Here is a 13,737-nt window from a genome sequence, read left to right on the forward strand (position 1 = left end):
CTGAGCTATGGAGGCTGTGTGTGTGTGTGTGTGTGTGTGTGTGTGTGTGTGTGTGTGTGTGTGTGTGTGTGTGTGTGTGTGTGTGTGTGTGTGTGTGTCGATTTTAAAAGGTTTAAAAATAAATAAATAAATAATTGATAAACTATAAATTTTAGCCAACAGGTTGGAATACAGGGAAAGATCCATTACTAAAATCTTTGCTATGAATTTTAGTAATTTATGAATTTTCTGGGAACTATAAACTACATGCTATTAACAATATCCAATCATAGTGAGTTCACAACTGTTATAACTTTTGTGAAAAGATATAGCACTCGTTCTTTGGGGAGGCTATCTAAAGCTTGAGTGACATGCAAATAGCTTTTTTTTTGTAAGGGAAGGGAGAGAGAAATCATCACAAAACTGTATTCTAGTTAGGTTTGACCAGAGTAAACAGAAGTCACTAGGCACCACCTTAGAAATCTGGTGGGCTACATTCTGTAAATTACATTCATAAATCTATGGAAAATAAATGTTCTGTTATTTTGATTGAACTAATTCCATTAACATTTGTGTTGTATGCTGATTTAAAAAATAAAAAAAAAAAACAGGTAAAATATTAGAGGAAAATTTTTTTCAAATTATATAAGAAGGTGCAAAATCTATAACATATCAATGGTGTGTGTGTGTGTGTGTGTAAGAGAGAGAGAGAGAGAGAGAAAAACAAAAGATAAACAGTTCCAAGATAACACAGAGTTCTAATATGTTGATAATAAAACTGCTAATCAATTTATTATATTCCTGTTATAAAGAAATAATAAACATTGTATTCACAGAAATACTTATACAAAACAAATATCTCTCACTCAATCACACACACACACACACACACACACATTTAGTAATTACATTGTAATTTAGAATACTAGTGAAAATTAAATGAATAATATAAAAAAAACTTTTTTTAGGCTTTGTACTCAATCTACACCTTTTCAGCAATAATAGATCTGCATAGATCCATTATTGCTGAACTATCTCATGTTGGAGGTTTAATGGAGTATTTATAGCACTAATAACATATTAAAAACTAATTTTAATGCTTCTAATATTTTGTCTCAGTCACTGAGACATCTTCAGGGTTACAAACAACTCCTATAACATGCACACAAAGACAATACTAAATGAAACACATGGGTGACTCAAAAGTTCTATCTAGATGGCATTTGTAGTGGCCTAGGATATAAAGTGGGACCAATAACAATTATTGTTTACCAAATTGAGAAGTTTTATACATCTGTATTTATTTAAATTCACTTGATTTCTGAGTGCTGCTGCATATTCTAAAAACAGTCTTTTTAAAATTTACTATGATGGAGCATGGTGGTTTTCTTTCCAGGAGGTCCTGTGGTTTGTATCCAATACATGGTAAGCAAGGCCAGACTGACCATAGTCATGATTGCCAATGTACGATTTGTGTTGTTCTAAATGGGCAGTCGCTGATCTACCTATAAACACCAATAGAGGATGCATCACCTAGATAGGACTTCAGAATCACCCAGATGTTTCTTTGTGTATGTGTTACAAGATTTATTTGTAATCCCTCAAGATCTCAGTGACAGATGAAATATTTGAAGCATTCAAATTAGTTTTTAATCCTTTCCTAGTGATATAAATATTCCATTAAACCTCCAATATGATGTCCTCCCAGCACTTAAGCCTTAGCACATGGATTGTTGAACTACCTTAGTCTTGTTCTAGTAGCAAGGCTTATACGTTGGTCATACATAACTGGTAATAAGCTTATGGAATTAACAACACATATGAAGGATATTAATTAAAGGCAACTTTAATAAATAACTTCTATATTATTTTTATTATTTTTTTTTATTATTATTATTTCCCAAGACCTCATGGAGTCAAAGACTCATCCAGGAGGTCCTTTTATCACACACACACATCTCATCACACCATGTTTTAATCACACTCAAACTCCTTGCAGACACCACACTCTCAGGTAAGGCATTTAAATCACTCACAATTCTGCAAGAAAAAAACCTGCCTCTCACTCCCCTACACACACCCTCTTTATACAGTTTCCAGGGATGACCTCTGGTTCTCCCCTGATTTCCACTATTCTCTGTAGAACTTCTCCACCATTGATCTTATAACAACCCCTTACCAACTTGTAGATCTCTATCATATCTCCCCTCTTCCTTCTCTCCACCAGACTCTGCAAATTACATCTTCTCAATCTTTCCTCATACTCAACATTCCAGAGGTCAGAAACTACCTTAGTCGACTTTGGGCCTTTTCCAACATCTCTTCATCCTTCTGAAAACCTGGTGACCAAATCTAGGCACAATAGTCCATGTGTGGCCTACTCAAAGCCTTATACAATGGAACAAGAATTTCCCTACTTCTATACGTCAGTGTCCGCCGCATCATTCCCAGAAGTCTTTCTGTTGTCTTCAAAATTTTGGCGATGTGTCCGCTAAATTTTAGATCCTTATCCACTATCACCCCCCAGATCTCTTATTTCCTCTACCTCCAACAATATATTCTCACCAAGCATAAATTCTGCATCCTATCTTTGTTTTCCAAATTTTAAAACCTTACATTTTGCAACATTGAACTCACATCCCCATTTGCTTGCCCAATCACTCAATTTATTCAAGTCTTCTTGCAAGGCCACAACATCTTCACTACTCTTTATGGTTCGTCCCAACTTTGCATCATCTGCAAACAACTGAATATCTTCAACCAAATCTTTGCCAATATCCTTAATATACAAGATAAATAGTAATGGCCCTAAAGCAGACCCCTGAGGCACTCCACTAGTGACTTTCCTTTTCCTGGATATCGCAACCCCATACACAACTTGTTGATACCTATCAGATAGCCAGTCTCCAATCCAATGCACTAATCTAATATCCAACCCCATCTGGTCTAGTTTGACTGTCAACTTATCATGAGATACTCTATCAAAAGCCTTTGCAAAATCCAAGTATATTACTGTGTATCCTTCTCCACTGTATAAGGAAGCAGTCACTTTATTGTAATAAGTAAGTAGATTACTAAAACATGACCTCCCTTTAGCAAATTCATGCTGTCCATCAAAGATTATACCATTGTTGTCAACCCAACTCTGGATCCTAGTTCTCACAAGCTTCTCCAACAACTTAACCACAACACCTAACACAGAGATAGCCTATAGTTTGATGCTTGAGTTCGATCACCTCCTTTATGAAGTGGCACAATCTTGCACTCCTTCCACTCCTCAGGAACTTGACCAAGTGCAAGACTCATATTAAAAAAATATGTCAAGGCAGGTTTCAACTCTCTGTCACATTCCTTCAGAATACGCGGTGATATATTATCACATCCCACAGCCTTATTTACATCTAGTTTACTCAACTCCCCAAACACCTCTTGCTCACTTACAGTCAGTCTCTCCTCCCCATCATCAACTGCTCTCAATCTCTCCATGAAGTCACATTCACAAGATTGAAAGATCTTTATAAACGTCTCATTAAGTATCTCCACGACACATTCTGCAACAACTGTCTTTATACCATTTCCTCCAATTAATGCCATTCTTCCATAATCATTCTTTCTTTTGCTGGCTACATATCGAAAGAACTCCCAAGAATTCTTTTTGGCTTCATTAGCTAACTGCTGTTCATACCTCTCTTTAGCTACTCTCACCAACCAAGTCACCCTCCTTGCATGGTCTTTGTAGACCTCATGAAATTGGTTACTTAAACTTCTCTTATGCTGCCTCCACAATGTCCTTTTTCTTGCATGCTTGATCTCTTTATTCATCCATCTCACACCTACCTTATTTAACCTTCTCACCCCTGGAATACATTTAGACATTACATCTACTAAATAGTTTTTGAAAAACCCCCAAGCTGCATTGATCTCTTTTCCAGCTAATTCCTCATTACATGCTACACCCGCAAGCTGTCTCCTGAGCTGTTCATAATCACCCCCCCCCCTTGTAGTTCCACATATACCCTTTTTTTCACAGGGGTTCCTTGCACTGCTGGCAACCACCCAGGTAATCACCTCATGGTCACTTTCACCAATTGGTTTGACACCTCATTTATAATTACATCCTCTGATGAGATGACCAAATCCAAGACCCTTAATCCTCGTGTGCCCTCTGTTACATACTGTCTGAGGTAGTTATCCCTCAAAAACTCAAGAAAGTCATTTTCTTTACTTCCAGTTGCTATCTCTTCATTCCAGTCTATATTGCCAAAAATTAAAATCACCCATAATGATCACCCTTTTCTTATTTGCTTGGCTTATTTAACTATACATTTCACTATCACCACCAGCATCCACATTACCAGGTCTCTAACAACATCCCACCAAGTATTTGATTCTATTCACCTCTATCTCACACCATACTGGCTCAAAACCACTGGCCCTATTTCCCTATTGCATCTCTACCTTGTATGGACATAACTCTTTCTCCATCATCAATAGCACTCCCCCTCCCTTTTTACCCCTTCTATCCTCACGAAACATATCATATCCCCTTCCATCTCTATTCCTGTCAGGATGTCGTCCTCATCTAACCATGTCTCACTTATTCCGACAATCTTTGGGTGAACAGACACAATTAGTTCAACCATTTCATCCGCCTTGTTTCTTATACTTCTAGCAGTGGTATACAAACACGACAGCTCATTTCTGGATCTACAGCTAGTTCTGCTGATACCACTCACTCGATGTGATCTCTCCATGCTGGACTGGGGCCATTTCCCTTTCTGCTTCTTCATTTTAGAACCCTTTGCAATTTTATCTGTTTCCTCTTGATCCCTGGTCATCCCATTTCTTTCCTGCCTACACATGCTCTCGCCTCCTCTTGGAGCATCCACCTTTTTCACGCTGTGTACCCCTGTTCACCCTGAGGCTCACCGTTTTTCTGCTCCTCCTGCACACCCATTCTCTTATTTTCTATACTCATACCACTCACTTCCCCATTCATTTCCACTTGTTCAATCTCTCCTGCTCTTCCACATCACTCCCCTCTCGATCTGATTCATTCTCTGTATTCACTTCTCTACCTTCCAGCATGAGTCTCTCCAAGCGACTCACACCATAACCACTCAAATGCAGTCCATTGCTCCCATACAGCTCACTTCATCCCTCAAACTCATTCCACACATTAACAAACTGTACTCCCATCTCCTCACACATTTCAGCCAGAATATTATTCATAATCCTTGCTCTCTGCCTCATTTCACCACAATCATACCTAGGCAACAAACTGACTACCCTTCCTGTCACACTATTCTCTTTTATCTTTCCAAGCAGCCTCCTGACATTCATTCTGACATGCTCTTTCTTTTCTCTCAAATCATTTGTACCAATTAATACAATTAACTCTTTTGCTCGCTCCCGCCTCATATCCAATGCATCAATCACTCTACTCATTTTACCGCCTGAAAAACATACCTTGTGCATTTTATCCTCTAGCACACCTTTAATAATGGAGTCGCCATACAACGCCACTCGCTCATCTTTCATTAACTCTTTCATGCCATCATGATTTATTTTAATAGTTTTGACCTGAATTCTCTTAATTTCATTCTGCATCCATTTCATTTCTTGCCTCATCCAATCCAATTCACTTTCCAAATCTCGCGACACATTCTGTCTATCATTAAATCTTTCTAACTCTCGCCCCCCCTCTTCTCACTTTCCCTCTCATTCGTCCTTCTTTGTTTCCATACTTTCGGTCCAACATACGTCCAACTTTCACTATCATTCTTCTCACTTTCGCTCTCATTTATCTTTCTTTGTTTCCGTACTTTCAGACTAACATGTGTCAAACTTTCGCTATCATTCTTCTCACTTTTACTCTCATTCATCTTTCTTTGTTTCAGTACTTTCAGTCCAACATGCATCCAACTTTCGCCATCATTCATTCTTTTTTCGCTATCATTTATTCTTTCGCTTTTTTTCACTTGCGATTTCTGCGTCATGCCATTTCTACTTTCATTCGTTCTCTCAATTTCGTTTCTTTCCTCACTCTCGCCTCACTTTCATCCCTTTTAACATCCGTTACTGTTTTCAAATCGCTCTTTTTTTTTTCCCTGATTTTTAACATTTTTTCGCCTCTCTTTCAAACGTGCACTCGCGACACAATCGTTACTAACACTTTCTGTCATCAATTTCATATTTGCATTCATCAGTTCCTCATTCAGGTCACAGTTCACACACACCCTTCTTACATCCATGCTAAACATCCACAAATCATTTATGTAATCGAAAGAATACATATAACAGACCTCACACTTAACGAAACGACTGAAATCCAAATTAAAATCATGGAATGACAATGCTGCCGCCATTTTTTTTTTTTCCCTGCAGGTTACTAGGTCTAATAATAACGATTTCGTAATTAAGTTTAGGCAAGAAAAATCCCCCACACTAATAATACCGGTAGCACACAATGTTTACAGCCGCTCTTACTCAAACAATTACGCACATATAATTAATTGTTCCTAGAATAACTTATCTGAATCAGGAGGTCTTCTTAGGTACGTCCACAACTTTCGGCAACATCACGTTGCCATCTTCAGGAACATAAAAATATGGTATGTGCACGCAGGCACTAACAACAGCAAATGAGGAAGAAGGCAAGAAACTAATATTGTTCCTAAAGTCCTAATTGTGCCCTCTGGAGGGCTAATTTTGTTGTCTTGGTCGTTGGGCTGAAGTTCTCATAACGTAAAAACATTATGAGAACATAACATTATAATTACATTATGAGAACTTCAGCCCAACGGCCAAGACAACAAAATTAGCCCACCAGAGGGCACAATTAGGACTTTAGGAACAATATTAGTTTCTTGCCTTCTTCCTCATTTGCTTTTGTTAGTGCCTACGTGCACATACCATATTTTTATGTTCCTGAAGATGGCAACGTGACGTTGCCGAAATATAGAAGTTATTCATTAAAGTTGCCTTTAATTAATATCCTTCATATGCATTGTTAATTCTGTAAGCTAATTACCAGTTATACCTTAGTCTTGAGGGTGCCTGAAAATTCATTCAGCATAATGTTAAACATGATACATTGCTGAAATATTCCATTACTCAACAAAGCATACTGAAGAATAAAAATAACATACCTTTCCACTTGGGAGGTTACAATGCTCTAAAGCCTTTTCTACTCTTTTCTTATCATCTTTGTGTTGAGCAAATCGCTTCAGAACACTTCAATAATAAGGGGGAAAATATAACATATGAATTATAGCCCACAGAAAATTTTAATAATTGAGTGATGTAATATATATGGCATATGAAATTACAACCCACAGAAAACGTTAATAAGTGAAGGATGCAAAATAGCATGCTTAACATCCCTCATATTATGATATCATCAAAATAACAATGCACATCATAGAAAAATAGAAGAAATGCATTTTCTTTCATATAAAATAATATCAAGTTCAAATAAGAATCAAATATTTTCTCCACAAGCACCAGGAGAACTCTTTAATCTACTCCTCAATCTAGATCTTTAATCTATATTTAGAACCATGCATCTTTGAGATTTCTGAAAATTAATACCTTATAAATGATACAGTTAATCTTTAGAAATCTCAGAAGTATAAGCTGGACTATGCCCAATACACCTGATATAGAGATTGCAAGGTACCCTCCCTGGAAACTCATTTTCTCATTCTACAAAACAGGTAAACCGATAGAGAACACCTAGACAAACTGACCTCACTGCCTTAGTTGCTTCAGCAATAATTCCAACCAAACATTAAACCAAGCTCACCACACAAAGAAAGAGTAAACATTTGAAACCAATGATAAAATCATTTGCAGCCAAATTCAGGATTAAACGTTCCTTACTTTTACTACAATAAAGAGTCAAGAGGCTATTTTTCCAGCTGTGTAAATTAAGTTACGGGGATAATAAATCCCTCATTATTTTAAAGCCTAGATTTTAGATTTTGATAGATTTCAATCTCCGAGTTTCATATCCGGCTTTAAAATAATGAGGGATTTATTATCCCCTTAAGTTCCTTACTTTTCTTATTGTATCATCCAACCATGCTAAAGTTTACACCACTGCATAATTACAACTGATTAACTATTCCTAGCAAATACTACTGTGTATAACTTTTATTTGACATCATAGTTATTAATGAACTCAACTTTCACTTTCGAATGGACTATCAATCCTCTAAGCATCTTAATCATATTGCCTAGTCTCCTATCACAGGATTAATTCACAGTTCACATTCGCGCTCTCTCTCTCTCTCTCTCTCTCTCTCTCTCTATTCTCATAACTAAAATCCCTTCTTCTGATTTCATCTTTGCTACTTGACTGCACTACCATTTCCAGTTTCTTCATCTCTCTCCAAAATCTAAATAAATAAAATTGAGGCTTTTGTGACATCACAAAATGGGCTTTTGTGACATCAGAAATTCCAAATGTGGTCTTTAAAAACCTTTATACAATTGAACCTCTGCATCATAGAGGTTCCATTATATCTCTGGTAATCAATATCCATTTCATCTTTGGAATGTATTTCCCTGAGTTCCATCTTCATTACAGAAATTCTAGTATTCTCTGCTTCCAACAGTGGACTCCCACTAATAGAATATACATCCTTACTCTCCAAAGTATCTCTGACAGGAGCAGCCAATTTAAATAGCACAGAGCTCTGTATGGAACCTAATTCAAAGTCTAAACTTGCAATTCTGTAGGTAGTGCTGTTACAACTTCTGCACTCCACTGTGCTGCCTACAGAATTGCACAAGTCCAGTTCCATTAGTAGTGCTGTGTGCAGCCAACATTCATGTGTTCATCAGTAGAGAGAGTTTAGCTGTACAAGTTAGTGGGGAGGTTATAAGAACAGTGTAGCTGTAATAGCACTTCACAAGGTTGGAATGCACCGCCTGTTATTTTCAAACATGATAAAAACACTCAAGATCAGTAGGATGTTTGTGTATTGGATTATTAACTATTATAACCATCCAGAAGACATATCTAACCACCAAAGAACAGGTTGACCACACTGCATATGGATGCAACAACTTGTGAAGGCATTCTTCCACTGTAATCCTGTGAGAATGCAGAAAGTGACATCACAAGAGATGAATGTTTTACATAGAAAAATGTTATGTATATTAACTGATGACCTGGGGATGAGAGCTTATTGTCATTCTACTGGGCATTTCCTAACACCACAACTTATGTGGCAGAGAGTGATAACATCAAAAGCAATTCTCCGAGAGTACAGACAGACAGACAGATACCCTCTTCACAGATGGGAAGATTTTTACCATTGAAAGGTTGTTTAACTGCCAAAACGATCAGGTATATGCCCTGGATGGTTGCATAGCACATGCTATAGCACTCATAGAGGTCATCACTCTGCATCAGTGATGATGTTTGGTGTGGGGGGAAGGGGGGGGGGTCACATATTGGGGTTCCCAAGTTGCAGTTCAGCAAGAAAGGGGAAAAAACCTCTGCAAAAGTGTATCAAGACACTGTGCTGGAACCTGTGGTATGGCTACTGAACAACACCTTGTTTCATGGTAGGCAGTGAACCTTCCAACTGGACTCAGCCAATGAAATATTTAGAAATATTTCTAAATATTTCTAACACAAGAAATATTTCTTGTGCGCTCTATAATTTGCTGCTTCAATCTTAGCAGCATATTGGAATTATTTTGTTATTCATCCACTCATCAGTTGTGGAAGAATAGTAAATGATATGGATGGGAGAGTGTCTGACTGACAGGTACCAGAAAGTGATATATGGAGGTGCTGATGTAAAAGGACAAAGGTGACCAGTGGTGGTTTCCTACAGGGTTCTAATCAGTGGTGTATCTAGAGCTTTTGCTGCCCGGGGCAGTCCCTGAGTTTGCCGCCCCACTAAATACACACCAAAAAAAGTCAAAACAACGTACAACCTCTGTCCAAAAAGAAACCGAACTTTTCGAAAATAGAAGAAACTAGTGGCACCACTTATTGCATCTTTTTGTTGTCAAAAGTGGCAACTTTCATTAGTGTTAAGTCAACTGTTTATGACATTTGTTTCATTAGAAGCCGAGTTAAGAATTCGTTCCGCTGGCGGAACGAATTCTTAACTCGGCCTCTGAACGGTCAATGGTGAGTTTTATCTCAAAGTTTTGAAGCGATTGATAGTGAAAATTCATCACATCACTGCATGAATATCATGATGTAGACAGCTGGTCACTTTTGCATGATAATGCACCATCTCGTTGTTCGAACATTGTGAGACAGTTTTTGAGCAAAAACCAAGTTTGCTTGTTGGATCACTCGCTGTATTCACCTGATTTAGCAACCTGTGATTTCTTTCTCTTCCCCCGACTTCATTTGCCGATGAAAGGAAAGCGACACGACACCATTGAAAATGTTCAAGCGACAGAAACCACGCGCCTCAACTGTATCCCAAAAACTGATATAAAAAACTGATTTAACGAATTAATTGACATTGCCAAATGCTGTATCGAAGCTGAGGGAGAGGTTGATGTCAACTTCCTGGCACATTCTTTCAGAATATGTGGTGATATATTATCAAGTCCCACAGCCTTATTAACATCTAGTTTACTTAACTCCCCATACACCTCTTGCTCACCTACAGTCAGTCTCTCCTCCTCATCATCAACTGCTCTAATCCCTCCATGAAGTCACATTCACAAGATTGAAAGATCTTTATGAACTGCTCATTAAGTATCTCCACCACACATGCTGCATCAGCTGTCTTTATACCATTTCTCCAATCAAAGTCATCCTTCCATAAATATTCTTTCTTCTGCTGACTACATATCGAAAGAAATCCTTAGGATTCTTTTTGGCTTCATTAGCCAACTGCTGTTCATACCTCTCTTTAGCTACCCTCACCAACCAAGTCACCCTCCTTGCTTGGTCTTTGTAGACCTCATGGAATTGGTCATTTCCACTTCTCTTCTGCTGCCTCCACAATGCCCTTTTTCTCTATATTGCATGCTTAATCTCTTTATTCATCCATCTCACACCCACCTTATTTAACCTTCTCACCCTTGGAATACATTTAGACATTGCATCTACTAAACAGTTTTTGAAAATCCCCCAAGCTGCATTGATCTCTTTTCCAGCTAACTCCTCATTCCATGCTACATCCGCAAGCTGTCTCCTGAGCTCTTCATAATCACTCCCCCTCTTGTAGTTCCACATATACCCTTTTCTCACAGGGGTCCTCGCACCACTAGCAACCACCCAGGAAATCACCTCATGGTCACTCTCACCAATTGGTGGATGATTTGATACCTCATTTACAATTACATCCTCTGATGAGATGATCAAATCCAAGACCCTCAATCCTCGTGTGCCCTCAAAAACTCAAGAAACTCATTTTCTTTACTTTCAGTTGCTATCTCATCATTCCAGTCTATATTGTCATAATTAAAATCACCCATAATGATCACCTTTTTCTTATTTGCTTGGCTAATTTGACTATACATTTCACTATCAGCACCATGCACGTTACCTGGTCTATAACAACATCCCACCAAGTATTTGATTCTATTCACCTCTATCTCACACCATACTGGCTCAAAATCACTGGCCCTATTTCCCTCTTGCATCTCCACTTTATATGGACATAACTCTTTCTCTATCATCAATAGCACTCCCCCTCTCTTTTTATCCCCTCTGTCCTCACGAAACACATCATACCCTTCCATCTCTATTCCTGTCAGGATGTCATCCTCTTCATACCATGTCTCACTTATTCCGACAATCTTTGGGTGAACAGACGCAATTAGTGCAACCATTTCATCTGCCTTGTTTCTTATACTTCTATCATTTGTATACAAACACAACAGCTCATGTCTGGGTCTACAGCTAGTTCCATTGATACTACCACTCACTCGATGTGATCTCTCCATGCTCGACTGGGGCCATTTCCCTTTCTGCTTCTTCATTTTAAAACCCTTTTCAATTCCACTGTTTCCTCTTGATCCCCGATCATCCCATTCCTTTCCTGCCTACACATGCTCACCTTCTCTTGGAGCATCCACCTTTCTCAAAAAAAGTGCCTCCTCTAATCATTCACCAGAATGGCAGAAAAATCCTCAACAGTCTTAATAAGGTCCCATCCATAATTAACATCTATCCTGTATCACTTATTTAAGCTGTCATACTCATCTGGCATCTGCCAAACTTGGTTCTCTTATTTATTCCCTTAAATAAGAGAACCAAGCTCTTATCAAGCCTGTCCTAATAAAGGAAGATAAAAGTCAAGCATCAAACTACCATTGTCCTGAGCTCAATACTACTATCAAAAGTAATGGAGAAGAATATCAATGAAGAACTTTTTTACTGCTCAGGGATCCATTAATTACCAGTTATACAATTAATTACCAGTGATCACCAATATTAATTCTTATATGCTCATTCCTGAGTGGATCTCCTCTTGATGTTTCAAACGAAGATCAAAGATTTTAATCCAGTCTATCATTAAGGCCTTCTTACTATGTCATCATCTTACAGTCTTCCTCCTGCCTTTATGACTAGATTGAAAGCTTCCTCACTGGTCATTCACTGCATGTTCCTTTTTGCCTTCTTCATTCATGAAATCTTCTATTGCTCAAATGATCTTCTCACCATTCTCAAGAGGGTAATGGTAAGTAGGTGAATTTCAATATCAAAACACAATTTGTCTCATTTCTCAGAAGAAAATCTTGCTTAAGTTCCCCTTACTTTCAATAATATTCTAATTGCCATTCCAGACCAGTTCTCTTCTTGGGTTGACTTTTACATCTAGCCTTTACTGGCACAAACACATCACATCCATAACCACCTCAGCAACCAAAAACTTAGGTAATCTTTTTCACTAAAAACTACCAGTTCTGCATTAAATTAAAGATGCCAAGAAATTATAATCTTGTTTAATCCTTTATTCAAGTGAAAGCAAACAAAGTTTGCACATGAAGCATCTTCATGACTAGGCTACTTTTATATTGAGACCAGTCACTTCACGTTAATTGCCTTAGTAAGCTTTGAACTACTAGTTCTGTATAGCTCCATACATTTTATAAATCCCAAATCTGTTCAATTTAAGAAATTATTCCCACAGTAGAAGTGACACACCAAACATCCTGGAGAATGCTCAACTGTATCCAGAAGAGGGCAATCTGCTAGCAGATAATACCTCTCACTCTCTTTCATGGACACTCTCCAACTGCATTCTCACAGACAATATTTCTGCATTCTATCATTTTATAGGTATTTTAATAAGCACTGCTCCAGTGAACTAGCACCACAATTCCTTTGCTATCTTCTAATCAGGTAAGAAAATGAGCAGCCACTAGTCACCATCAATACAGAGTTCAGCCTCAAATTATTCAACCAACTTTTCATCCTTTCTTTCATTCATCTATCTACGTAATTTGATAAAACCTTTATTATTATTATTATTACCCCAAGACCTCATGGAGTCTAAGACTCATCTGGGAGGTCCTTTTATCACACACATCTCATCATACCGAGTCATAAACAAACTCCTTCCAGACACCACACTCCCAGGCAAGGCATTCCAATCATTCACAACTCTGCATGAAAAAATCCTGCCTCTCACTCCCCTACTCACACTCTCTTTATACAGTTTCCAGGGATGACCTCTGGTTCTTCCCTGATTTCCCACTATTCTCTGTAAAAATTCTCCAGCATTGATCCTATAACAACTCCTTTCCACCTTGTAGGTCTCT

At 38.0% G+C, this 13,737-nt stretch overlaps 1 protein-coding gene across 1 annotated transcript in view; it reads right to left on the reverse strand.

Annotated features, from left to right (window-relative positions):
• Window positions 1-13,737, reverse strand: part of LOC150101407 (1-phosphatidylinositol 4,5-bisphosphate phosphodiesterase classes I and II-like) — a 965,056-nt gene that overhangs the window by 619,594 nt on the left and 331,725 nt on the right. The window contains exons 7-9 of the mRNA XM_090400893.1: window positions 12,519-12,525; window positions 9,572-9,583; window positions 7,131-7,215 (exon numbers count right to left, since the gene is read on the reverse strand). Of these exons, the coding sequence (XP_090257019.1) occupies window positions 7,131-7,215; window positions 9,572-9,583; window positions 12,519-12,525 (104 nt within the window). The remainder of the gene's footprint in view (window positions 1-7,130; window positions 7,216-9,571; window positions 9,584-12,518; window positions 12,526-13,737) is intronic.

The sequence above is a fragment of the Typopeltis vanoorti genome, chromosome 11 (genome assembly GCF_054136105.1).
Source record: "Typopeltis vanoorti isolate ZY-2024b chromosome 11, IOZ_Tvanoo_1.0, whole genome shotgun sequence".
Classification (NCBI taxonomy): domain Eukaryota; kingdom Metazoa; phylum Arthropoda; class Arachnida; order Uropygi; family Thelyphonidae; genus Typopeltis; species Typopeltis vanoorti.